Below are 26199 nucleotides of genomic sequence, written 5' to 3' on the forward strand. Positions count from 1 at the left end.
AAGAGAAAAAGAGCCCAGGTAAGCACTGAGCAGTCTAACATCCCATGAGCAAGCTCCCAGTGTCCTTAGTCACATAAGGATGTGATCACATTCTGTTTCAGGACTGAACTACACATGTCTATGTAAGGAATCTAAGCTTCAGAGGAGTTCAAAGCTGAGGTTCCCAGTGGGGGTATTATACCCCTGGAGCTACATATAGAAGGCAGGCTGACTAACAAGTTAGGCCACTAGAAAACCCTCAGTGAAGCCTGATTCTGCGGGTCACCAGCAGAGTTCAGCATTTTAAACACCACCTCATAAATCCCACCCCCCTCTTCTTGACCAAGAGTCAAAACCCAGATGTGCAGGGGTCCCCAGAGATAAAGACTGCGCTTTCCCCCATTTCTTCTTTCTTCTCCTACTAAGTACTGCTAAGCCACCTCTCTCTCGTCTCTGGACCCTTGAAAGCCCATGTTCATTAATCATTTGACCAGTCAACAATTAGCTGTTGACTAACTGGCTGATGATGCAGCTCTGCCCCCACCCCCACCTGGATCTCACCTCAATAATGAGTCACCAAAGGTGTAACACCAAGTAAGCTAGTTCAAAGGAAAGTATCTTGAAAAGATCTGCAGAGAAGGAACTAGAAAGTAGGGGACCACTCAGTAGACGTTCTACACTTTATAAACATTAAATGGTTAAAGAAGCAAAACAATGTCTCTTTACAGAAGTGAATTTTTTTTCTGAGCCCGTGTTTATTCAACAAGCAATTTCCTCTGATTCCTTGCAGTCACCCCAAGTGTGATTTGCTCAAAGCTGATTACAAAAATTACCTGTTATATTACTTTCATCTGTGGTCCTCAAAACTCAGCACAACCTATGAGCTGTTCTCTAGTCTTAAACAAATTCCCAGCCCTGCTTTGCATTGTTCGACTGTTTCAATTTGCTTTTGCTAACTAAAACTTCAGGACTTAAAATAACAATCATGATTCTGTGAGTTGCCAATTTGGGCTAGGCTCAGCTGGTGTTTCTTGTGGTCTTAGCTGAGCTAATTCATGCTCTATAATCAGCTGCTGGATTGGCTGGGGTTGGGGATGGTGTGCTGATTTAGGAAGTCTGAGATGGGATAGTTTGTCTCTAATTCATGTGGTTGCCCATCCTCCAAAAGGCTAGCCTGGGCCTGGAGGCTGAACAGGGTTCCAAGAGAGAGCGAGCAGAAGTGAGCAAGCTCTTGAGACCTAGCCCCAGAATTGGCACATAGTTACTCCTGCCAAATTCTACTAGCCAAGTCACAAGACCAGCCTACATACAAGGGATGGGGAAATAAAATCCACCTCTTGATAGGACAACTGCAAAGTCACACTGCAAAAGTGGTAGATACAGAGAGGGGAAGGATTTGGGCCATTTTTACAATCTATCTTCCAGGTAGATTGCCAGAAAAAATACAGGACACCTAGTTAACGAATAATTTTTTTAGTATAGGTATGTTCCATGCCATATTTAGGACATATCTATACTAAAAAAAAATTCTTTGTTTATCTGAAATTCAAATTTAACTTGATGTGCTGTATTTTTGTTTGCTAAATCTGCCAACCCTACATACAGATCACGTCAAAAATAAATAAAACCTTTCTTTATCTAAAAGAGAAAGAGAACTTTGAACTTCAAATTATTTTTAAAGTGTACAACAATACCAAATGTTGTGTTAAAATGTGCCAAAAGCTCTAAGTACACCCACAGAAAAGGAGTAACTTGGCCCCTCTCCACAGTCTAGGAACCATCTTGGCTTAACTGGTATTAACTAACCCTAAAATAAAATATAAAAGACTATGTTTCATTTTAGTTATGCATTAGATGAAAAAAATGCCACATTGAACACTAACGAGAGAAGGGTCTGTACTTTCTGTAATTTGGACCTAATCTATACTTACAATAATTCTTTTACCTACCTAGGAGGAATTTTTAAAAATCTTCAGAGGATATTAATCATTATGCTATCCTGGAATTTATTATGTCTAATCAGACCAAAGATACTTGAAATTCATGTTTTAAGCACCTTACCCATACACTGTAGTAAAAATTGATGCTTTCCTCTATGAGTTTTTATGACTGGCTGTATTTTTCCCACTATAACTTTTGTGAGTAGAAGTGACAGTGCAAAGGTCAAATAAATGTGCATCATGAAGCAATATAACTTGACATTTCTAGACAATAACTCCCTCAGATGAGGAAAGAAAAGTATTCCTGAAAGGTCACAGCCCCTTTTACTGTCCCTTTGCTCCTCTTGCCATCTCCGCCCACTACATGCAAAGATTCTGCTACTGATTTACGAGGACCTTCTGTGCTGGGACTCCTACGTAATACGAATTCAGTACACAGTGCCTGCTAATGGTTATTAAACAGGCCCATGATGTAGTTTCTTCCACCCAGCTTTAAATAAATCAAGTTCTGTTGTTTATTCCAAAACCTCAGACTTGAAAAGAAATTTAGAGATTCCTACTCCATGCTGCCATTTTACAAAACACAAAACAAAATCCTGCGTTCAGGATCACATCAGCAGATGTATGAGTGATGGCAGAGCCCAAGAACAAAGATACCACATTGTTTTTCAAACATGAAGATGATGGACAAGCTTGACAAAAGTAGCTTCCGCCTGAAGAAGGACATTTTCAAATAAATAAGTACATTTCCTGAGATTTCATGGAGCAAAATGATGGTCAAGTCTGCCATGTTAGGACCATATTTATATTTCAAATTTGATAGGAAACTTTCAGATTTAGCTTGTCCAGAAATGGACTAACCACAGATTTCACTAAAACAGGGATGTGAAAGATTATTACAGTTGTAATTTTGATATGCCATTTGTAAAAGTGAGTAGAGATTCACTTATGAAATAAAAGGGTTATTACAAGCACATATTCATTTTCCTGTACCAATAAGGTTCCCAACTCATCCTCCTTTCTGACTTCAAGCCATGGACAATGTCTGTTTCTTTGTGTAGAGCCTCATCTTTACATTATAAAACCCTATGTAACCATCAAATCCCAGAAGAAATGCCAAACCACCCATGAAGATCTCCCAGATCTCCCCACTGTTGTAATTCCTCCCCACATTTTGAAGAAAATCTCCCCACTCTAAGCTTCAATATTTTCTCATATAAATTAACTTCTGTCCTTGCATGTGCTCTAATACATACCTTATTCATTCATTCTTTCGGTGTCTATTAGGGAGGGCCTACTTAATGACAAGTTCTCTTCCATACAATGAACAAAATAAACAAAAATCCCTGATTTCTTAAAACTGACATGCCAGTGGGTGAAAAGGACAATAAAATAAATAAAATCCAGACAGGGAAATAACATACCTAGGAATAAACCTTCCTAAGGAATCAAAGACTTGTACTCTGAAAACTATAAGATGCTGATGAAAGAAACTGAAGATGACACAGATAGATGTTTTTGGATTGGAAGAATCAATATTGTCAAAATGACTGTACTACCCAAGGCACTCTACAGATTCAGTGCAATCCCTATCAAATTACCAATGGCATTTTTCACAAAACTAGAGCAAAAAATTTTACAATTTGTACGGAAACACAAAAGACCATGAAGAGCCAAAGCAATCCTGAGAAAGAAAAACAGAGCTGAAGGAATCAGGCTCCCTGACTTCAGACTATACTGCAAAGCTACAGCCATCAAAACAGTATGGTACTGGCAAAAAACAGAAATATAGATCAGTGGAACAGGATAGAAAGCCCAGAGATAAACCCATGCACCTGTGGTCAATTAATCTGTGATAAAAGAGATAAGATATACAATGGAAAAAAGACAGACTCTTCAATAAGTGGTGCTGGGAAAACTGGACAGCTACATGTAAAAGAATGAAATTTGAACATTCTCTAACACTATACACAAAAATAAACTCAAAATGGATTAAAGACCTAAATATAAGACCAGATACTGCTTGCTTCGGCAGCACATATACTAAAATTGGAATGATACAGAGAAGATTAGCATGGCTCCTGTGCAAGGATGACACGCAAATTCGTGAAGCGTTCCATATTTTTAAAGAAAACCATAATCCCAAAAGAAACATGTACCATAATGTTTATTGCAGCACTATTTACAATAGCCAGGACATGGAAGCAACCTAAATGCCCATCAACAAATGAATGGATAAAGAAGATGTGGCATATATATACAATGGAATATTACTCAGCTATAAAAAGGGATGAGATGGAGCTATATGTAATGAGGTGGATAGACCTAGAGTCTGTCATACAGAGTGAAGTAAGTCAGAAAGAGAAAGACAAATATTGTATGCTAACTCACATATACGGAATCTAAAAATGGTACTGATGAACTCAGTGACAAGAACAAGGACGCAGATGCAGAGAATGGACTGGAGAACTCGAGGTTTGGGGGGGGCGGGGGGTGAAGGGGAAACTGAGACGAAGCAAAAGAGTAGCACAGACATATATATAGTACCAACTGTAAAATAGGTAGCCAGTGGGAAGTTGTTGTATAACAAAGGGAGTCCAACTCAAGGATGGAAGATGCCTTAGAGGACTGGGACGGGGAGGGTGGGCGGGACTCGAGGGAGGGTGGGGGGGAGTTGAGGGAGGGAGGGAATACAGGGATATGTGTATAAAAACAGATGATTGAACTTGGTGTACCCCTCAAAAAATAATAAATAAAAAAGATAATAATAAAATAAAATAAACATAATTATTAAAAAAAAAAAAAGACCAGATACTATAAAATTCTTAGAGGAAAACATAGGCAGAACACTCTTTGACATAAATCACAGCAACATCTTTTTTGGATCCAGTAATGAAAATAAAAACAAAAGTAAACCAATGGAACCTAATTAAACTTAAAAACTTTTGCAAAGCAAAGGAAACCATTAAACAAAATGAAAAGACAACCCACAGAATGGGAGAAAATATTTGCAAATGATGTGGCTGACAAGGGATTAATCTCCAAAATATACAAACAGCTCTTGCAGTTCAATATCACGCCCCCCTCCAAAAAAAAAAAAAAAATCAAGAAATGTGTCAAAGATCTGAATAGATATTTCTCCAAGGAAAACATACAGATGGCCTAGAGGCACGTGAAAAGATGCTCAATATCACTAATTATTAGAGAAATGCAAATCAAACCTACAAAGAGTTACCATCTCACACCAGTCAGAATGGCCATCATCAAGAAGCCTACAATAAAAGCTGGAGAGGGTGTGGAGAAAAGGGAAACATCCCTGCTACACTGTTGGTGGGAATGTAAATTGGTACAGTCACTATGGAGAACAGTATGGAGGTTCCTTAAGAAACTAAAAATCGTTCTACCATATGATCCAGCAGTCCCACCCCAGGGCATATATCCAGAGAAAACCACAATTTGAAAAGATACATGCACACCAATGCTCATTGCAGTACTGTTTACAATAGCTGGGACATGGAAGCAACCTAAATGTCCATTGACAGAGGAGTGGATGAAGAAGATATGGTACATATATACAATGGAATATTACTCAGTTATAAAAAAAGTGAAACCATTTCATCAAACCACTTGCAGTAACATGGTTGCAACTAAAGATTATCACACAAAGTTAAGTCAGACAGAGAAAGACTGTATATCACTTATATGGGTAATCTAAAAAAAATGATACAAATGAACTTACTTACAAAACAAAAACAGACTCACAGACTTTGAAAATAAATATACGGTTACCAAACGGGAAAGGTGGGGGGAGGAGGGATAAATTAGGAATTTGGGATTAATATATATACACTACTATATATAAAATAGATAATCAACATAGACCTACTGTATAACACAGGGAACTCAACTCAATATTCTGTAATAACCTATATGGGAAAAGAATCTGTAAAAGAATGGAAGTACGTATATGTATAACTGAATCACTTTTCTGTACACCTGAAACTAACACAATATTATAAATCAACTATACGCCAATATAAAATAAAAATTAAAAAAAAAACAAAAACCAAAAAGCAAAACCCTAAACAGGGAAGAGGGATAGAATGTCCTGAGGAAAGAGGTGCAATTTTAAAGGCAAAGGACTCACTGGCTGATACTGGAATGGAGACTTGAAAGAGGTGAGAGAGCAAGGCTCACAAGTGACCAGGGAAGGTTCTTCAGGAAGGTGCAAAAGCCTTGAGCTAGGAGGATGCCAGGCATACTCAAATAAGAGCAAGAAAGTCCACATTGTTGGAGCATAATGGCCAAGGCAAAGACTAGCAGGGAAGAAGTCCGGAAAAGAAGCAGGAGGGGGTCCCACCATGAAAGCCATTGAACACTTGGAAGATTTAATGGTTCAAAGGTACTGATGGGGAATGATTTGTTGGAATTTTAGTACTAGAGGGAGTAAGCTGGAAAATGGGTTGTTATTGGAAAATGGGATACTTGAAACTGAGATTAGGGAGGGGTTTGTAATCAATAATGATAAGGTCTACCATATGACTTCAGGAGTGAGGGCTGAGGTAAGAGGGAGAATAAGATTATTGGATGAGGGACAGAGCATGGTCTAGTCTAAGGATATGATATTCAGAGCTGGTTGTTTTAAAGAATAGGGAAAGGTTGGGACTTCCCTGGTAGCGCAGTGGTTAAGAATCCGCCTGCCAATGCAGGCCACACGGGTTCGATACCTGGTCCAGGAAGATTCCACATGCTGTGAAGCAACTAAGCCCATGTGCCACAACTCCTAAGCCTGCACTCTAGAGCCCGTGAGCCACAACTATTGAGCCCATGTGCCACAACAACTGAAGCCCATGCGCCTAGAGCCCATGCTCAGCACCAAGAGAAGCTGCCACAATGAGAAGCCCACATACCACAATGAAGAGTAGCCCCCACTCACCACAACTAGAGAAAGACCACATGCAGCAACGAAGACCCAATGCATCCAATAAATAAAAAAATAAATACTAAAAAAAATAGGAAAAGTTTATCTGAATGCAGAAAGGAGGACATAGAGGGACACTTAACCCGCTTCCAAGCCCAGTGGTGGATCAGGAAAATAACGACTTTGAGAGGGCTGCAGAGGAAGTAAGTTTCTTCAAGAGAGCCAGGTTTTAATTAGAATAGAAACATGAAGGGATTGTTCAGAAAATGCACTGATATAAGGATTTTGCTGATGAATGACTCAGTTGCCAAGGGCAGAATGAAAGTGGTTGGGGAGTGGGAGAGAAGTAGGGTGTGGTCAGAATAGGGGTTGCACAGAGGAGCCACATGGAGATTAGAATAAGGGATCAGGACCCAGCTTCTTGTGAGGATGGCAGGATCCGTCCTGGTGGTCATAGGACTGCGGCAGTGAGCAACAAAACCTGGAGGGCACGGAGGGAGGAGCATCTCGCCAGAAGCAGTGTTCAGGGTCCCTTCTGTAGTCTCGACCACAGATGACTGAAGGCATAAGGTACAGTCTCACTCTAAACACAAAAGGCTGCCTCACCTTGCTCATTCCTTCTTTGCTTTAGCATCATATACTGTCTCCTTTTTCATATTAGATCATAAGCTCTTTGAGGCTAGTAAGAAATTTTACTCACTTTGACTTCACCTACTGGTTACCAGTACTAAGCTATTCAATAAATATTTGTTCAAAAACAAGTAAATACTTTTCACTGGATTGAAGGCATGGTTGAAAAGACTAATTATTTTGCACTTAGTCTTCTCTCTGAGAACTCTCTAGTGCTCCCCAACCCATGACATTCTTGAGTCCCGTACTATAAGACCAAGTGCTGTTATAAAACCTGGCGCATTGTGAGTTTATGAAAAAACCGAAGATATTAGGGCTCTCCTTTCCCTATTGTCAGAAGTCACAATTCTGCTTATAATGATATTTGCCTCACTGATCATTTCCTTTTAGAGATGAGAGAATCAATAGCCAAGACAAAGTACAATTCTCCAAGGACACTGCAACCTGTTGTGAGTAGTCTGGAGAATCTGGCCAAACATGGCCATGCTTGGTGACAAACAACAGGGTGATGGTCCTGCTACAAGCAAGGGTTTGCCAATCCTGGGGATTTGTGTCATCATCAGGTGTGAGCCAGCCGTGGAATCATTAAGGAATTGATAACATGGGGCTAAGAGATGATTTGAGGTGGAGGCAGGGTTGTGGCAGAAAAAGCCCAGAATTCAGAAACTGACCTAGAATCAGAACTTAGCAAGTGTGTAATCAAACCGCATAAGGTGACTACCACCAACTCCCTCATCAGGGCTTCACCAAGACAAAGCCATTGTGGACACAGCAACTTTGGCAACAGTGTCCCTCCTATCTGCCCTAAAATGTAAGGCCCTCTTGTTTTCCAAAAACACAACTCTGATCACATTGGTCCATTCAGCGGCACCGCATTACTTTCAGACTAAGTATGAACTCCCTTGCATGCCTCACAGGCCCTCACAGGATGTAAAACCCACCCACCACTCCACCTCCTCTCTCCACTCTTCTCTCACTCCTTTCCCTCTCACACTCTGTATTCCAGCAAACTTCAATGCCTTCCATTCCTAAAACCTTCAAAGCCATAGTTCATAAATGCTTTAAACTTTCTTCATCCAGTGAATTTTCAGGTCTTATCCTTCAGCACATCCTCAGGAAAGTACTCCTTGACAGCTAGATGGGTCAGATCTCCCCCTACACTTACGTTATGTCCCACACTGATCTCATGTCTCTACAATCACTCATTTAATGTTTTCTCTCTCCTCCAGTCCATTATTTCTATGAAGGTAGCAACTCTGGCTGCCTAGGTCACCACTGTAACCCCAAGGCCTTGCCCAATGACTGCAACATAATAGAAGCAGCTTTTAAAAAGTTAGGTGAATATACTGTCCTGCTTAACACACCCGATAAAATGTGAGCACCGTAATTCTCAGGCCACTCTAATTAAGCTGAGAATCTTTCCCTTACTGCACCCTGAAAAACATCTTGAATGCATTCAATATCTTTTAAATGAATACATCCCATAAAAAATAAAATTCCCCAAACTGTTTAATTCAGTGAAAATACAGAATACAGGCTGATTAAAATACTAACTTTATTACTAATTTTTCAACAGATAACATTTAGAGAAAGAATAAACATGAAAACAAGGTACTATTGTATCACATCAAGAATTAACTTTATCCAAAGGAAATTCAAATGGAAGATACATTTAACATAATTCATATATTAGTAATTTATATACTTATTATCAAGTATGACATCAAGAAAGGCAAAAAATAGTCTCTAGCAATCTCAACCAAGCTTCTGGCTTACCTTACGTGTCACTTCCATGACTATCAACCACACACACAAAGACACTAGGAGAAATTTATTAGAGATGACTTTCCAGAAGATTTACAAAATGAAAAAGGCAAGTATGTCAAATAAGGCAGAGGCAGCAACAGGGCCCTGAACTTATTCTGGAAAGGTTGCCTAAGGCACTGCCAAAATGGACGCTTGTAAATCCCTGATCCGACTTTAAATTTTTATGATCTTAAAATTGTCAACTCTAAGCACAAGGTGACATGACTGTGCTAATTGCTATTTTCTCAGTACAGGCAGATGTGAGAAATAGTACATCTATCCAGGGCACTGTCACCCTAATATATGTTTGTAATATATCTGTTTATATGAGGTATGAAAGCCAACTTGGTTATTTTTTCTTTAAATGCACTTTAAGAACTAATGGCATCTGAATGAATGGTGGCACAATAGGGAAAAGGACTACTTTAATATAAAAAAATACTAAATCAGCATGTGATGAGGTAAAATATTGAAACTGTAAGAATTTTATAAAATAATTTAGAAATTATAAATGCTTTTATTCAAAACTGCAGAAAGGTATCAATTACTCTAATTTCCTGGAATCACAAGTCTTATGAATAATAGCATCTACTGATGAACAAAATTAGGAATGCATAATACAAAATTAACTTTCAAAAGGGAACAATTCTGGTGAAAGTCAGAATATAAAATTATGAAGACCAAATCAGTTTGACAGTGGTGACAGAAGCACTATTATTTGGCCAGTAAAAACAACGAATGCTCATGAGCAGCAGTTCCCAGGTGTCCTGTGCAGGTGACTCAGGTGCTGCAAGGATGTGATTAAGGAGACTGAGGAAGAGGCCCAGTGAATGGAGCTGTGGACCACGCCCCAGCTTCAAACAGAAAACCTGTACTTCTATCTTTTACCATACACCGAGAACATATGTAAATCGTTTCTTTTAAAGGCTTCAAGTGTTTAAAAAAGAAAATTCTGAAAACCACTGCAACATATATATGCTGTTTCCAAGCATACAAAGAGAAATGAAATTAGGACATCTTAGAAAACAAAGGCTCCAAACTCCTGGAAGAATCATCAGGGTTTTTTTCCCCCTAACTGATGTCAAGATGACTTGTCAACTAATGAGACAAACTATAGAGTAACAGACTACTAGTTAGGTACCTTCAGGTTAACAACACATACCCAGAGACCAGCTAGCTAAGTGGAAAATGTTAACTGCTCACCTGGGCTAGGCAACCACGATGGCAAGCAGATCCCCTCTCAGCCTGACCCTGGCAACAAGCAGTTTCTGAGAAGCCAAAAGCTGTTCATGGCTGAGAGCTCACTTGCTTCAGACATTTCAGAACGAGACCTGAGCTGTGTTGCAAGTTTTCAGTAAGACTGAAAGGCACGTCAGCACGGCACGGGGTGCATCCACTTATGGATTTGTGATAAACGTGCAATTCTCAGTGTTAAATCGTTCAAGATGATTGGCCACTACACAGATATGCGTGGTACTGAATCTATTCTGAAAAGGTAATGTTTGCTAAGTATTATGTTCTAAAGGGTTAACATCAGGAAAAACAATTCTACTGAAAAAAAAAGAATGTAAAGTCTATTTTATCCCATGGAGCAGTTGGATCTTTTTTTTTAAAGTTATAACGGGTTTTATGCTTAATACAATACATTCTGGGCTTAGGAAATAGCATATTATTAAAATGTAAAATATGATTTTGATTAATAACCACTATCATGAGTTAAAAATAAATCAGATGAAAAAATGTTACTTAAAAAAAAAAAGAGAGAATATCTAAATGAATCTATACAAATATACAAACCAATATATGGGACCTTAACAAGGAAAGGGTAAAAACTGTCTTTTTAAAAAAGTAAAGGCCTTAATTAATTAAAAGGAAGTGGAATTCTGAATTTCCCCTTATGTGTTTGGTCCTTATAGCTTTCCCGGACAAATCAGTCTTAACTTTTTTAACAAATTCCAATTAAAATAATCTAATAATGTTGAATCTAGGATAACATAACATCAATGCAGATATAAAATCCTTAGTGTCGCGTACAATCAATGAAAAGGTCGAATCTGACCATGTTTACGGTTTTCAACAATGAAAATGAAAGATCTAGGAAGGCAAATAAAAATGGCTTACTTACATGAGGTTCCTTTTACTTGCTGATTATACAATTTCAAGAACTGAATATGTGCCTTCCCTTCTCATTTGGTACTTTTAATGAAGTCCTATGAGGATGCACACTGTTTTGAACTGTGCATGTCTAAATTGCAGCAAAATTCAGGTGCAAGTAAAGGTAGTTTTATCCCATGGAAAAGCACTAAATACAGTCCTAGAAACAAGTTCAATATCATCTAATTTAAGAAGCTCTTGTCATCAGGTATGGACATTGGCTTATAAAACATATATTGCCTAGAGCACAGCAACCTGTAAATCGCATCATTCCAACAATTTCCCACTCTTTCTGTTCACAAACACTCAAAAACAGCATTTTCATCATAGGAAAGTAAACAACTATAAGAACAAAATTCGCTTTTCTCACACCAGTTTCTAATTCAAATAGCCTCACTGCAATTACTGTAAATCACTAGCAATCACTGAATTGATTAGGCAAAGATTAAGTTAGCATTTTCCTCTAAAAAAAGTATAAGAAGAATGCTTTAAATAGACATAATCCACAGAGAACTAGGTTTGCATCATAAATGCTGGGGTTCGTGAGAAGTGTGTAAAATGACAGATCCATGATTTGGGGTCAGAAAGAAATCCATTGCTCCACACAGCAGAAAAGAATTCTGCTCAGGCGACCAGAGGCTCCTTTCATTTCGTAGCTGGGTTCTTGGGAGGAAGGAGTTTGTATGTGTTGAAGTAGCCCACCACCTGCTGGGGGACCTCTGCCAAGACACACTGAGCAAGCGCTTCTTTTGGAGCCTTGTGAAAAAATAAAATCAAAGAAATTTTATTAGCAACCAAATTTTTACTGACATTTTGGTAAAAGACTAGGAATTCCTCACCCATCAGGAAAAAGCAGTTAGTTCCTAATTCCTAGGCTTGTATCTTGTCTCAGGAACAGTCCATGAAACACAGAATAAACCAAGGTTACTTAGGAACGCTTTAGTATGGCTCACAAACATTTGTCAAGTCCTTTTCTGGTGCCCGCATTTTGACATTTAATGATGGGGTTTTTTTTGCTCTTTAACTTCTAAATGTGGGTCTTTCACTCACTTGGTATTAATTTTTTTAACTTTTTATTTTGAAAGAATTACAGATTCAGAGGAAGCTGCAAAAATAGTACAGAAAGGCCCCATGTACCCATCACCCAGTTTTCTCCAAAGGTAACATCTTATGTAACTTTAGTACAATATCAAAACCAGGAAACCAACATTGGTACAGTTCACAGAACTTATTCAGATTTCACGAGTTTTACATGCACTCATTAGTGTGTGTGTGTCTGTGTGTGTGTGTGTGTGTACATGTGCACATGTTCTATGTAATTTTATCTGGGTAGATCTGTGTAACCACCATCACAATCAAGATAGAGAACTGTTTCATCACCACAAAGGTCCATAACATTACCACATTTTTAATACACACCCACTTTGTCCCCCGCACCCAGCTCCACTCATATGTTGGCTGGTGGGAATGTAAAATGACATAACTGTGCCTGAAAAGTTCAGCAGTTTCTTTAATGATTAAAATACAACAACCACACAACCCAGCAACTGCACTTCTGGGTATTTATCCCAGAGAAATAAAAACTTATGTTCACACGACAATCTGTACATGAATGTTTATAGCAGCTTTCTGTATGATAGATGAGAACTGGAAACAACTGAAGATGTCCTTCATTGGGTGAATGGTTAAACAAACTGGTACACCCACCATGGAATACTAACTACTCAGAAACAAAAAGGAATACATTTAACAACTGGGAGGACTCTCAGAGAATTAAGCTGAGTGAAAAAAAGCCAATGTCAAGGTTATATACTGTATGATTCCATTCACATAACATTGTTGAAATGACAAAAATATAGAAACGGAGAACAGATTAGTGGTTGCCAAGGGTTAAGGAGGGAATGAAGGTGGCAAGGAAGTGGGTGTAGTTATAAAAGGGCTACATGAGGAAGCCTGCTATAATGGACCTTGATTGTATCAATGTCAATATCCTGGTTATGATGCTGGACCTATAGTTCTATAAGATGTTACCATTAGCGCAAATTGAGTAAAACAGTTTACTGTTTACAATTTTCAGCAAATCAATTTCTAGTTTGGTATATTCATCATATACTTGCATAGGATTTTTCTGTTGTTACACAGGTAAAGATAATATATATTTTAAAACATTCACAACAATATCGTTTTTAACAATTTATCATATGGATTGCAAGAGGCACATACAACATGAAAAAAAAACCCTGCCAAATCTAATTAAAGCTCTTCGAATGAAAAATTCACATACTCTAACCCCAGACACCTACTCAACTGCCTGGTTATGGACTGGCAAAGATCCGTGTTCAAACACCTTAGAGTGCATGAAGAGTAGGGAGGAGTGGTACTCACCTTCTGGAACTGTCTGAAAGGCACAAACTGGACGATATCCCTGATGGCTACCTCGCCTGATGGAGAGCGGAGACTTCCACCATCACCATCCAGAAACTCCATGGCACCAAAGTCAGCACCTCCAACTCCAACAATGATGACAGACATAGGCAGCTTGGCAGCGTTAACGATAGCTTGTCTGGTCTCATCAAGGTCTGTGATCACGCCATCAGTAATGATTAAGAGCACAAAATATTGCTGCCAAAAAAGACAATTATGTTCACTGAGCAAGCTGAGCTCCCCAACAGGGAAAGCGATGGTTAATGACATTTCCAGCATGATGAGTCATTTAGTCTGTTTCTTGCCCATTTTCCTTGTTGGTCTCTACCCACAATACCATCTATTTAAAATATTCTAAGATTCTCTCACAACAAGGAAATTAACTGATACAAAAACTGTAGGTTCATTAAAAGTGCAACAGACCACAAAAGAGAGTTGGCATAAATACACAGAAGCAAGACATCTAAATGTCAAAGTTTAAACTTTCAGTTAGCACTGAAACACTCTGATTTAACTGAAGTATTGAATATGTCGATGTACCTATCAAGGGAGTGAGTGGCAACTCCATTCTTAAAAGATCAAATATGGAAGAAGTAGAATTGTTTATCAAACTAAAATACACTTTTTAAAAAATGGATATGGTTCCAGGTGGGGAAATCTTTCTCTCAATCCTGTCATCTCTGATAAATCATTTTAGAGAGTAGTAAAATGTTACATGAAGTTGTACTCCATCTTTTGGGCCATTTAAGTCTAGTTATAATAGTAACTGTTGTGCGCTGAGTTTACTCTGACTCAGGCACTGTGCACTTTATATGAATTACCTCCTCTCCCTCTTTCAGTGAGGTGGTTATCCCTGCCTTATTTCTGAGGATACTGAAGCTGAGTGAGGTCTGGTGTCCAGGAACAACAGGTAAAGACTGTTTAATTCAAACTTCTTTTGTACAGTAAGTAATTTTGCAACAGCAACTGAAGTAGTATGTCTCCTCAAGCCTTAACTTGCTAAATCTACCTCCTAAAAAAATTTTTTTTGAGAACCTACCTGAGAAAGTTACTTCAAAAGACAGAGAAAAAACTCATAAAGGTTGGTTGTTGTCTTGTTCTTAATGATCACTTTTAACAACAACAGATGTTACTTCCAAACCAAGGATGACATATCATTGCTTCATGCCCTGTCTCTGTATCTCAAGAGACTAAATAAACAGAAAAATTGCACTGGAAGCAACTACCAATCCACATTCTCCCTGCCCGCTGGCGACAGGGCACTTACAGAAGCTGTCTGTTGTTGTGTAGCTGCGGCAGCAAACCTGGCCACATGATTTATGATTGGAGAAAAATTGGTTGGTCCATAGAGTTTTATCTGAGGAAGGCAGGCCCGATATGCCTCTATAATGCCTTGGATTCCTAGACAAAAAAAGCAGGATTAAACATTCTGAAGCATAATTTAATTGTTTACTATTTACCATACTGACTAATTTAATCTACATACCAACATACAGTGCTTTAAACTGTCAAAAGTTCCATATTCAGGAGATCTCTAAGGTATCTATTCCAAAACTCCATAGCTATGCCCCATCACAAAAACCTTATACACTTTACTCTCCCTCAGTAGAAGGCATTTGTTTTCACCTCAGCCAAATTATTCATTAGTCTACAGTAGGGCTGTTACACTGCTTAATTTTGATATGTTTTGGAAATGAGACACTTATGGAAAAAGAACCATGCAAAAGATGCTGCAGCATACAACTAATGACAAGGTAAGAAAAAGTAACTGATAAAATGGAAAAACTTTTGCATATATGACCAGAGGTTCCAAAAAAAAAAATCAGATGGCTATAAATGTTAATTCTAGCCAAGGGTTTATTCAATAACTTACAGGCTAAGCATGGTATAGTAGACTCTATTAATTGCAAATATTCACTTCCAGATTATTTATCACATTTTCTGCAGAAACACTAAAGCGTTTGTTTGTGGGGTGCAGCTGAGGCCTGCTGGGTGTTATGTAATGGAAGACTGGGGAGGTCCATTTGACTAGCTTTGTCCAGGGCATATGAATGGATGTGACATCCACGTCTAAGCAGATGTTTTAAGAATCACTGCTTGTTTTTGCCAGCCCTCTTGCTTTTTCCCTCTGCCATGGGAACAGCATATCCTGGACAGCCTGAGGCCCAGATTAAGAAGAAACAGAGCAGAGCTGCAGTCTAGCCAAGCGTCAAGTGATTTGTAAAGTGAGCAAAAAATAAATTATCATCATAAGTTCCTGAGACTTCGAGACTGTTGATTACACCAGCACAACCTATCAACAGTTGAACGCATTGCTGATTAAAGTACTGCTGATGAATCTGCCCCTCATACACAACAGAATATCTGGGGTGTAGATGACGGACTAGAATCCTAGAAATTCCCCACAGTACTTTGCTAAGTTATCAAGAAAATCTTAGAAGACTTTTAATGTAAACCAGAATAGGTCTCTTGCTTAAAAAATGTCCAACAGAACATAGATCAATAGGAGGAGAAGCATATACCTGGTTTAAAAGCTTCACAAGACCAAGTCTCTCCACTTGCCAATAAACTCCTCTTAGGCACTTTGAATTTAGGAATAAGTGGTCTTATGAACAACCTTTGAGAATGTAACTAATTGATAAGTAGAGGTTATTTTACCTCATATGGTGAGGCTGTAACTAGTGGTTAGTCAGTCCAGTAGCAACAAAAAAAATACAAACATAGGCCAGCAGCAGGATCTTACTGTAATAATACATGCTATAGAAAAATTGAACCCATAACCACAGCAATAGTAATATTTTCTTCCATTTCTATCATCTGGTTTGCTTTTCAATCTGAAGGTATATGAAACTGTTAATTAAATTTCTTCATAGGGACTTCCCTGGTGGCGCAGCGGTTGAGAATCCGCCTGCCAGTGTAGGGGACATGGGTTCGATCCCTGGTCCGGGAGGATCCTACGTGCCGCAGAGCAACTGAGCCTGTGTGCCACAACTACTGAGCCTGTGCTCTGGAGCCTGTAAGCCATAACTGCTGAGCCTGAGTGCCACAACTGCTAAGGCCTGCACGCCTAAAGCCTGTGCTCTGCAAGAGGAGAAGCCACCGCAGTGAACAGCCCACGCAATGCAACGAAGAGTAGCCCCTGCTCTTCACAACTAGAGAAAGCCCACACACAGCAACGAAGACCCAACACAACCAATAAAAATAAGTAAATATATTAAAAAAATTCTTCATAAATATCAATTGCCTTCAATTCCTCAACTAAAACTGAATTATGCTAAAAATTTTTTCATTACATTAAAGGAACAAGTGAGACATGCTCTTTCTGTGCAACTAAGTTCAATGATTAATTACGAAAAGGGTATTAAACTTCCTTGTTTTAAAATAAGGCTGATTTTTTAATATGTAGTATTTCCTTTGTCTAAAATCAAATTGATTCTTTTTTCAGGACTAAACCAAAATTAGAAAAGCTGACCTTGGTGGCAAGACTAAAGATGGGCTCATATTACTCAGAGTTAATGAACTTTTAAAATGAATTATCCCATGATATGGCATCCATATTTACTTGCAATAAATAAAATCTAATTACAACAAATTCCGAAAATTGCTCCAATTGCATAATAAGCATGAAGCACATTTTTTAAAAAAAGAAAAATATTCTCAGTTTCATATGGCTAGGGACACAAAAGGTTACAATCAGCCACTGAAAGCACATAAAAGAACACTGAATTAGTACGAGAAAAGAGTTTTAGAAAAAAGGAGGAAATCCTAATCCAAAGTAGTCCAACAAAACGTTCACGCTCTTCTACTTTATGAGTATTGTTTAGGAAGAGAAGGAAAGAATACCCTCTTTTGTTAGAAATCTGTACCTTTTGTAATTGCTAAAAGGACTCTTTGCAGAAAATTAGCTTATTGTCTACAAGTTTATGCCTCTGCCCCTACCTCTTTTCCTCCTCCAAACTGTTCAGTCTTATGTAATTCTGTGGGAGATTTGGCATTTTAGGTAGATTGCTCCATGCAGTAAAAAGGAAGAGGTACTGGGATATTTGAGGGATAAACAGAAAAGTGAAATAAAAGAAATGTCTGTCCCTGCTTCCTACACAAAGGAAAGCTACTCATGGAGCTTAATTCTGTGTTCCTTTAGCCCACCCCATCTCCCTATAGAACTCTGTGTAACGAGTAATTTGATGCTGGACGCTTTTTCTTGAGAGAGTTAACAGCTAATCTGAGGAAAGCATCTGTATATGGAATGATTCGTTTTGCTGAAGGTTTATTTTAACATCAACTTATATGTGAAAATAATATGATTATTCTTATTGATCTACCCTCAAGACTGAGAATTCTTTTGTTCTACTACACCTCTTAGGGTGGAAGAATTCAGCCTGCAGACTTCATCATCATACAGGGACTGCATTGTCATCATTGCCACACTGACTACCAACTTGGTGTAGAATTCTACTGCTTTACATGATAGAAAACTCAATACGTTCCAGAAAGAAACCTAGAGAGGAAATGTGAATCGTTTTAAATCACAGAGGGAAAAAACTGACAAAGACTAGCGAGGCTTTCTGTTTAAAAATTCATGTTTATTTTTAACTTACCATTACAGTAGGGATTAGATGGATTAAAGTTTATTGGAAATTCATGAGAAACCTGTCAAAAGATGAAAGAAGGACTGATGAGGCTTGTTTTGCTTTGCTAGGAGGCAAAGCTTCACAATGGGAGTTCTTCTTACCTGCCACTGAGGTGGAATCTGAGCTCCAAAGCCAAAAGCTGGAAACATCTTATCACTGAAAAGAAAATTTGAAAAAAGCAAAAAGTCATTTTTATCTTTACTCATAATAAAACTGATATGAGCTTACTTTTTAAAAATTCCATCTTAGAAAAATATAAAAATAAAACAAAGATTGGAACTAATGTTAATATTTGGCAACTCTCATTCTAAATATTTTTCTGTGCATTGAAGAAGAATAATGTCTCCCTATACATATTTATTGAAATGGACTTTATATTAATATTTTATAATTATTCTTTTCTACTTATACACTGTTCATCATTTCACAAAGTAAATATGTAAATAAATCCATAAAGTTTTAAAAAGCACAAGTTTTTCATTTGTTTACAAAAATACTCATTTGGCAGCAAAACCTGCTCTCTCTATATTTATTAAAATGGACGTTATATTAATATTTTATAACCATTCTTTTCTACTTATACACTGTTTATCATTTCACTAAATAAATATGTAAATAAATCCATAAAGTTTTAAAAAGTACAAATTTTTCTTTTGTTTACAAAAACACTCATTTGGCAGCAAAACCTGACTTCAACTGACATGAGGTTATTTATAGCCTTTATTTATGCCACTTAATATGAATATTCATACATTTGGCCACAGAAACATGGTACAAATGTCACACATCATAAAACTCTCACATTTCTGCAGCAAAATGTATGAATATTTGGCCCAAGGGTTAGAGATAATTATGGACCAGAATATATAACATCATGTGAGTGGCTAGGTATTCCACTGTATATATATTATCCCCCAACTGATAGACATCCAATGTCTTGCCATTATAAAACATTGTAATGATTATACTAATATTTCTACTAGGGATATTCTTTTTTATATTACTTCTTAATGGTTCTTTTTGCACTGAGGATAGAAGCTATGTCACATATGTCACAATATTTTTCCTGGTTGATAGTCTGCCTTTAACTTTGTTTAAAATATCTTCCCCTTTCTAGTTATTAATATTAATGAATGTGAACACATAAAAATTCTTGCATGATTTTTGTCTTCTCTGTCTTGCTTAAAGGTTGTCCTCACTGCAAGATTATAAACAATTCACATATGTTTTCTCCTAGAACTTTCAAGCTTTGTTTTTGATATTAAACTTGAAATTCATCTGGAGTAGGATATGAAGCAGAAACTGCTACTCTCCACCAGTATTCCTCCTCTCCCTCTTTAATTATGGATCCCCTGGGCTACTGGCAGCCACACTAGCTCCACTCCAGCTTCTCTGGGCTGGCAGTGGTCGGGTGGCGAGGTTCTGGCCAGAGATGTGAGTAGAGTGATTTGTCAACCACTTTTGAATCACGCCCTGAAAGGGAAAGCACATGCATTCTCAGTCCCTTTGTCCTCTTCCCACTGGCTAGAGAATCATAGCAGCTGCCTCAAACCCAGCATGGAAGCTATGAGGGGCACAACTGCCCTCTCAGTCCTGAACTACTTACCTCTAGACATGCAACATGAAAGAGACAAAAATCTTATTTTGTCAACATCACTTTGTTCTGGGGTATCCATTTCAGCAGTTTTGTCTATAGTCTATACAGAATAGTATCCTAACATACAGACGCATGAGTCGGGGATCTAAATCCAGTTCCTATGCAGTTTGACAGCTGTTATAACCCTTTTCTGCAAAATGCCATCTCTATCATATACTAAATCACATACACTCTTGGGTCTATTTTAAGACTGTATACTTGTTTCTACTGGTCATGTACTAGTTCCATATTCTTAATTAACATATAATATTATACACATGAAATGTATATAATGTTATAAACCAATAAAAAATTAAATTATACACACACACACACACACACACACACACACAGCTTTAAAATAAGTTTCAATATCTGCTAGAACAAATTCCCCTTCATTTTTTTTTCCTGAAAAACTTCTTGGTATTCTGATTCATTTTACCCTCTAGAAAATTTTAAGAATCATTTTCTCGGGGTTCCATTGGAATTCTGATTAAAATTGACTAATTCAGGGAAAAATGTTATATTTTCATCTTTGTGACATCTGCCTGTCTTAGAATTGTGGCATATCTTTCCATTTAAACAAGTTTCCTTCTTTGTACTACAGCACAATTCTGTAGTTTTCTCTCATTAAAGATCCTAGACTTTTTACTAAAATTCATTCTCATGTTTTATTGCATTATGAACTGTGATCTTTTATCCACTACAATTTTTTTCATTTGGTTTTTGCTGGTTAGTGAAAAATTGTTGGTTTTTTATTTTATGTTGTATCTGACCACCTTTTGAACTTTCACTACTTTCTGATACTTTTCACTTGATTCTCTCAGGTTTGCATTCATTCCTCACAGGTTTGGTAGAATTCATGCATGAAGTTGTCTTGGCTGGTGCCTTTGTGAGGAGAGGCTCTTTGACCAGCCACTCCATTCCCTCCACGGTTCCTGGTCTGATCAGGTTCTCTGCCTCTTTGAGTCAAATTTGGTAACTTACAGCTTTCTAAAAAAATAAAAGATCAGCCTTCAATCTGGATTTTTCAATGAAATAGCATAAGGTTTTACAGAACATTAACATACAATTTTTTATGTTTTTTCTGAATTTATGCTTATAATCTGTCTCATTACTAACATTCTACATATTTTCTCTTTTTCTTGGGTGTTAGTGTTGCCAAAGGTTTACCTAAGTTTTGTTGAATTTGCAAAGAATCATCTCTTCATTTAATTTATTAATTTGGTGACTTTCAAGTCATTACTTTGTGAGTTTGGAGGAAGCACAGCACAGCAGAATTGTGAGGGCACGTCTCTGGAGCCTGACAGCCCAAGTTCAGTCCTGTCTCTGCCAGTTACCAGCTGAGTGACCCGGGACAAGTTACTTTACCGTACCCTATGTCTCAGTTTTCTCATCTGGAAAATGAAGATGATAACAACGCCTATCTCACAACTAAATATGAGGATTAGGTGAATATCATATAGAAAGTATTTAAAATTTTCCCTGACACATAATAGCTGACATGTATATGGAATCTCCTACTATTACTGTATCTATATTTTTCTTCCTATTCTTTAATTTTATTTTGTTGAAAAGCTAGTTCATTTATATTCAATTCTTATTTAAAAATAAAAGCACACAAATCCAGAAATCTTCCTCTATAAAGACAAGACTGCCTGGGTGGCTCAGTTGGTAGAAGATCAGACTTTTAATTGGAGGGCCCAGGGTTCAAGTCCCTTTCCAGGTGCTTTAAAAAAAAAAGAAAGAAAGAAAGAAAAAAATTAAATAAAGTGGCGTTTCCTGGCGGTCCAGTGGTTAGGACTTGGTACCTTCACTGCCATGGGCCCAGTCAAGGAACTAAGATTCCACAACCCACACAGCAAGACAAGACCACACACAGTCTTCTCACTACTCTTTATTTCTAGATAGTCTGTTACTTCACTTTGATTTTCTCTTTGATCTAAGAACTACTTAAGAGTTTTTTTTAATTTCCATGTGGTAAACGTTTTTCAGTTAACTTTGTGTTTTAACTTCCAGGAAGCAGTCTGAAAAAGGAAATGTGTAAATTTTCTACTTTTTATCTAAGTCCCATTACAACTGTTTTACTTTGAAATTTTTATTATATTTCTAGCTATTTTCAACTGAAATACTTTGATACTCTGTTACCAAACATGTCCATGTTCATATTTTCATTTTGGATTATATAATAAAGTGTCCTATAAAGTAATTCTTAAATTATATTTAATGAGTTTTGCCTTAAATTCTATTAGGCTGGTATTAGAACTGCTAGCCTTGCTTTAATTTGTTTGCATTTGCCTGAAAATTTCACCTCTTTAAATGTCATAATAAATTAATGAAAAGCTCCATCAATATGTAAGGGCTTTTATCATAAAATAATAGGCAAAAACCAATCAAAATTTATACTGTGCCCTAACAGATCCAGAACAAAAACTTAATAACGTGTATTTTTTTCCTATTGGTTAGTAAACCTTCAAGAGAACGTATTTAAGTCTATTCAAAATCTATCCATTGAGAACTTATTCAAAATATTTTATAGCAATTATGTCAAGTTATTCTTCAGCACTTGTTGAAAATCACCATTAAGAAAATAATTTGGGCTTCCTAGGTGGTGCAGTGGTTGGGAATCCACCTGCCAATGCAGAGGACATGAGTTCAATCCCTGCTCCAGGAAGATCCAACATGCCGCGGAGCAACTAAGCCCGTGCGCCAAAAAATAAAAAAAATTAAAAAAAAAAAGAAAATAATTTGACAATGACTGCCAAGGAAACAGACATGTTAAAAACGTGTGGGGACCTCCCCAGTGGTGCAGTGGTTAAGAATCTGCCTGCCAATGCAGGGAACACAGGTTCGATCCCTGGTCTAGGAAGATCCCACAGGCTGTGGAGCAACTAAGCGTGTGCACCACAACTACTGAGCCTGCTCTCTAGAGCCCATGTGTCACAAGTACTGAAGCCCATGCACCACAACTACTAAAGCCAGTGCGCCTAGAGCCTGTGCTCTGTAACAAGAGAAGCCACCGCAATAAGAAGCCCGCGCACCACAACAAAGAGTAGCCCCTGCTCTCCAATGCAGCAAAAATAAATAATAAATAAATAAAATTAATTAATTTTAAAAAATAGTCTGAGTGTTTACAAAATGTGTCTTCTGGACTTCAATCACACAGAAAACCTATCCCTAATGAATAAACCCCAAGGAAACCAGATCAAAGAAACAAAAGCCTTGCTGACTTCAGTCAGCTGTCAAAGAAGCAAGCTATATACATAATACATTATAACTAATCACAGTCAGAGATTAGAGGTCAAAGGTAATGTCATACAGGGAAAAATAGAAAAGATAAGACAGGAGAAATTTTAGGGAGAAAGCTACTCCTCCCCAGCACATTTATCCTGTCAACTATATCAAAGAACCAGCAGATGATACGGAAACTGCCTTTTCTGGGGAGTTACGTGTTAAGAGTCATACTCACGCATCATAATCTTGAATGACCATTCCCACAGACCAGATTGCAGTCAAATACTCATTAACACCATTGGGGCTGATGTAATGAAGGGAGTCGGGAGACCTTGGATCGCCATTGGAGCCAGTGAAGTCCACTCCCACCTGCCAAATAACAATTGCAGTTCTTACTAAGGTGAAGGCAGGGACGCCCTTGCTTGATGTCCAGGAAAACACAAATATTGAATGTTGAGACAAAAACATTCATCCCAGAGTGTGCTACTGTCATTTCCTAACAAATGCTGGAGCCTCCGGGTATTTCCACAGATAATGAAACAATTAAAGCCTCAGTCTGAAGCAACCCGCTATTCCTATTTTTCTAGATGTCTTAAATCATGGATTATTACATCCATGACTTTAGACACAGGGCTTTTTTTGTATGTTTGACCAATACTTTTTATTATTTAAATTACTGTAGGACAATCAATGATTTGTACTCATCCGCTTTCTTGCAGGAGGAAAAGATCTTACCAACAAGGCCAAAAGCTTCAGGGTGAACCTAGACAAACTCTGAGGAGACCATACTCAACAGATTGTATAAATTTCATCACAAAGTCAGTTTGTCAGTAAAAGAAAGAACACTGCAAAATGGAGGAAAAAAAGCCACATGTTACAGTCTACTTTGAAAAATCCTGTGTGTTACTCACAGTAAAATTCAGTTGACATCCTCCCATGATATAGTCAAGGAATGTACATTCCACTGTAATCTAAAAACAAACAGTAAATTTAAAATTAAAACTCTCCCACTATATAATGGAAGCAAAGAGCTCTCTGGCATATATTTTTAACCATTTATAAACGGAACAGTACATGATATAAACACATGGAAACCACCCCCTGCATTTGAATTTAAGGCAAGCTGCCCCTATCTGTCATGCATCTGTATGATCCAAGATAATTATAGCAATGTTAAGATTAGAATATTAATGGCCAAAGATGAAATACACTCACTGTAAGTTTTAAGAAACTAACAATGAGTCTAATATGTTGAGAGCTTTAATAAGTATAATAAGCAAAATTAAAAACAAAAACAAAACTCCCACTTGTTTGTTATAAGAAATCTCTTGGACTTTTTTCCCTTCACTTATAACATATCTTGAAATTATGACCAGGATAGATGTAGAGTCAAGCCATTTCCACTAATGTGCTGGAAAAATACCAACGGTGCCCCAAATTTCCTAAAATAATGAAAAAATTCAATATTTTTTGTCCTTTGCTAAAAAGTTGTCAAACTTTAGAAGCAAAGTTACTTGAAATATTTCTCTACTATTTCCTATTCTCTTCTTTTTCCTAAAGGTGCCCAGATGCTCACGTAATTTTCAACTGTTCAAAGTGTTTGTTTGATATATACCATATTGATAGAACTTGAAATGTGTCCTCATTACACTATAAGTCGTCAGGAGCAACTGACCTCACACTGTTTCACACTGATAACCCCTGAATTCTTGTAGCTTTTCTTCTTTTGCCTCTTTTTTTCATTTATGCATTCAAATTCGACCTGTAGGAAGAAAAGACAAAACGTTCATTTTTTTTTTTTAATTTTATTTATTTATTTATTATTTTTTGGGGGGGTACACCAAGTTCAATCATCTGTTTTTATACACATATCCCCATATTCCCTCCCTTCCTTGACTCCCCCCCCCGAGTCCCCCCCACCCTCCCAGCCCCAGTCCTCTAAGGCATCTTCCATCCTCGAGTTGGACTCCCTTTGTTATACAACTTCCCACTGACTATCTGTTTTACAGTTGGTAGTATATATATGTCTGTGCTACTCTCTCGCTTCGTCTCAGCTTCCCCTTCACCCCCCGCCCCCTCCCAAACCTCGAGTTCTCCAGTCCATTCTCTGTATCTGCGTCCTTGTTCTTGTCACTGAGTTCATCAGTACCATTTTTAGATTCCGTATATGTGAGTTAGCATACAATATTTGTCTTTCTCTTTCTGACTTACTTCACTCTGTATGACATGGAAGCAACCTAAATGCCCATCAACAAATGAATGGATAAAGAAGATGTGGCATATATATACAATGGAATATTACTCAGCTATAAAAAGGGATGAGATGGAGCTATATGTAATGAGGTGGATAGAACTACATTCTGTCATACAGAGTGAAAACGTTCATTATTATTAGTGATGTTAAAAATGCCAACATAAATTTAAATGAATGACTTTCTTCTCTTGGAATCAAAGCACCTACTAATGTAGGTCTGCTACAAAATACAGCTCTGAAACAATTACATACTATATTATATATTTGAAATATATATCAGTGACATTTCTAAAACGCACGTCTAAAATTGTGTACATTTTAAAACAGTTCCTAAGTACAAATTTTGCCTCTGTAGATCATTTCCTTACAAATGCTCCAAGTAATAATCTTTTTTCTTTATAATATAGGAAATAAAATATCACCTCTAGCTGTTACCCACACAAAGTACAAAAACATACTGCTTAGAAAAAAGAAATATATGAAGCTCAACTCTATGGTAAAATATGCAGCAAAGATTATCTGTTTCCACTGGGAATATGTGTAGAAATAGACCTAATATCTTACATCTTCTCAGTATAGTTCCTCCCCCA

The 26199-nt window shown here is 37.5% G+C and overlaps 1 protein-coding gene and 1 non-coding gene across 2 annotated transcripts in view; one reads left to right on the forward strand and one right to left on the reverse strand.

Moving 5' to 3' along the window:
- The first annotated feature begins 3942 nt into the window (after nt 1–3942).
- On the forward strand, nt 3943–4045 carry LOC130854648 (U6 spliceosomal RNA). Its single transcript, XR_009054097.1, has one exon. It is a non-coding gene; the product is annotated as a U6 spliceosomal RNA (small nuclear RNA).
- A 4963-nt stretch (nt 4046–9008) lies between these two features.
- CPNE3 (copine 3) overlaps nt 9009–26199 on the reverse strand; it is a 51030-nt gene continuing 33839 nt past the window's right edge. The window contains exons 9-16 of the mRNA XM_057736465.1: nt 25031–25117; nt 24267–24326; nt 23591–23724; nt 18587–18641; nt 18453–18504; nt 15122–15255; nt 13816–14052; nt 9009–12186 (exon numbers count right to left, since the gene is read on the reverse strand). Coding sequence (XP_057592448.1) covers nt 12076–12186; nt 13816–14052; nt 15122–15255; nt 18453–18504; nt 18587–18641; nt 23591–23724; nt 24267–24326; nt 25031–25117 — 870 coding nt within the window. The 3' untranslated portion in view covers nt 9009–12075. The remainder of the gene's footprint in view (nt 12187–13815; nt 14053–15121; nt 15256–18452; nt 18505–18586; nt 18642–23590; nt 23725–24266; nt 24327–25030; nt 25118–26199) is intronic.

This window comes from Hippopotamus amphibius, chromosome 5, assembly GCF_030028045.1.
Source record: "Hippopotamus amphibius kiboko isolate mHipAmp2 chromosome 5, mHipAmp2.hap2, whole genome shotgun sequence".
Classification (NCBI taxonomy): Eukaryota; Metazoa; Chordata; class Mammalia; order Artiodactyla; family Hippopotamidae; genus Hippopotamus; species Hippopotamus amphibius.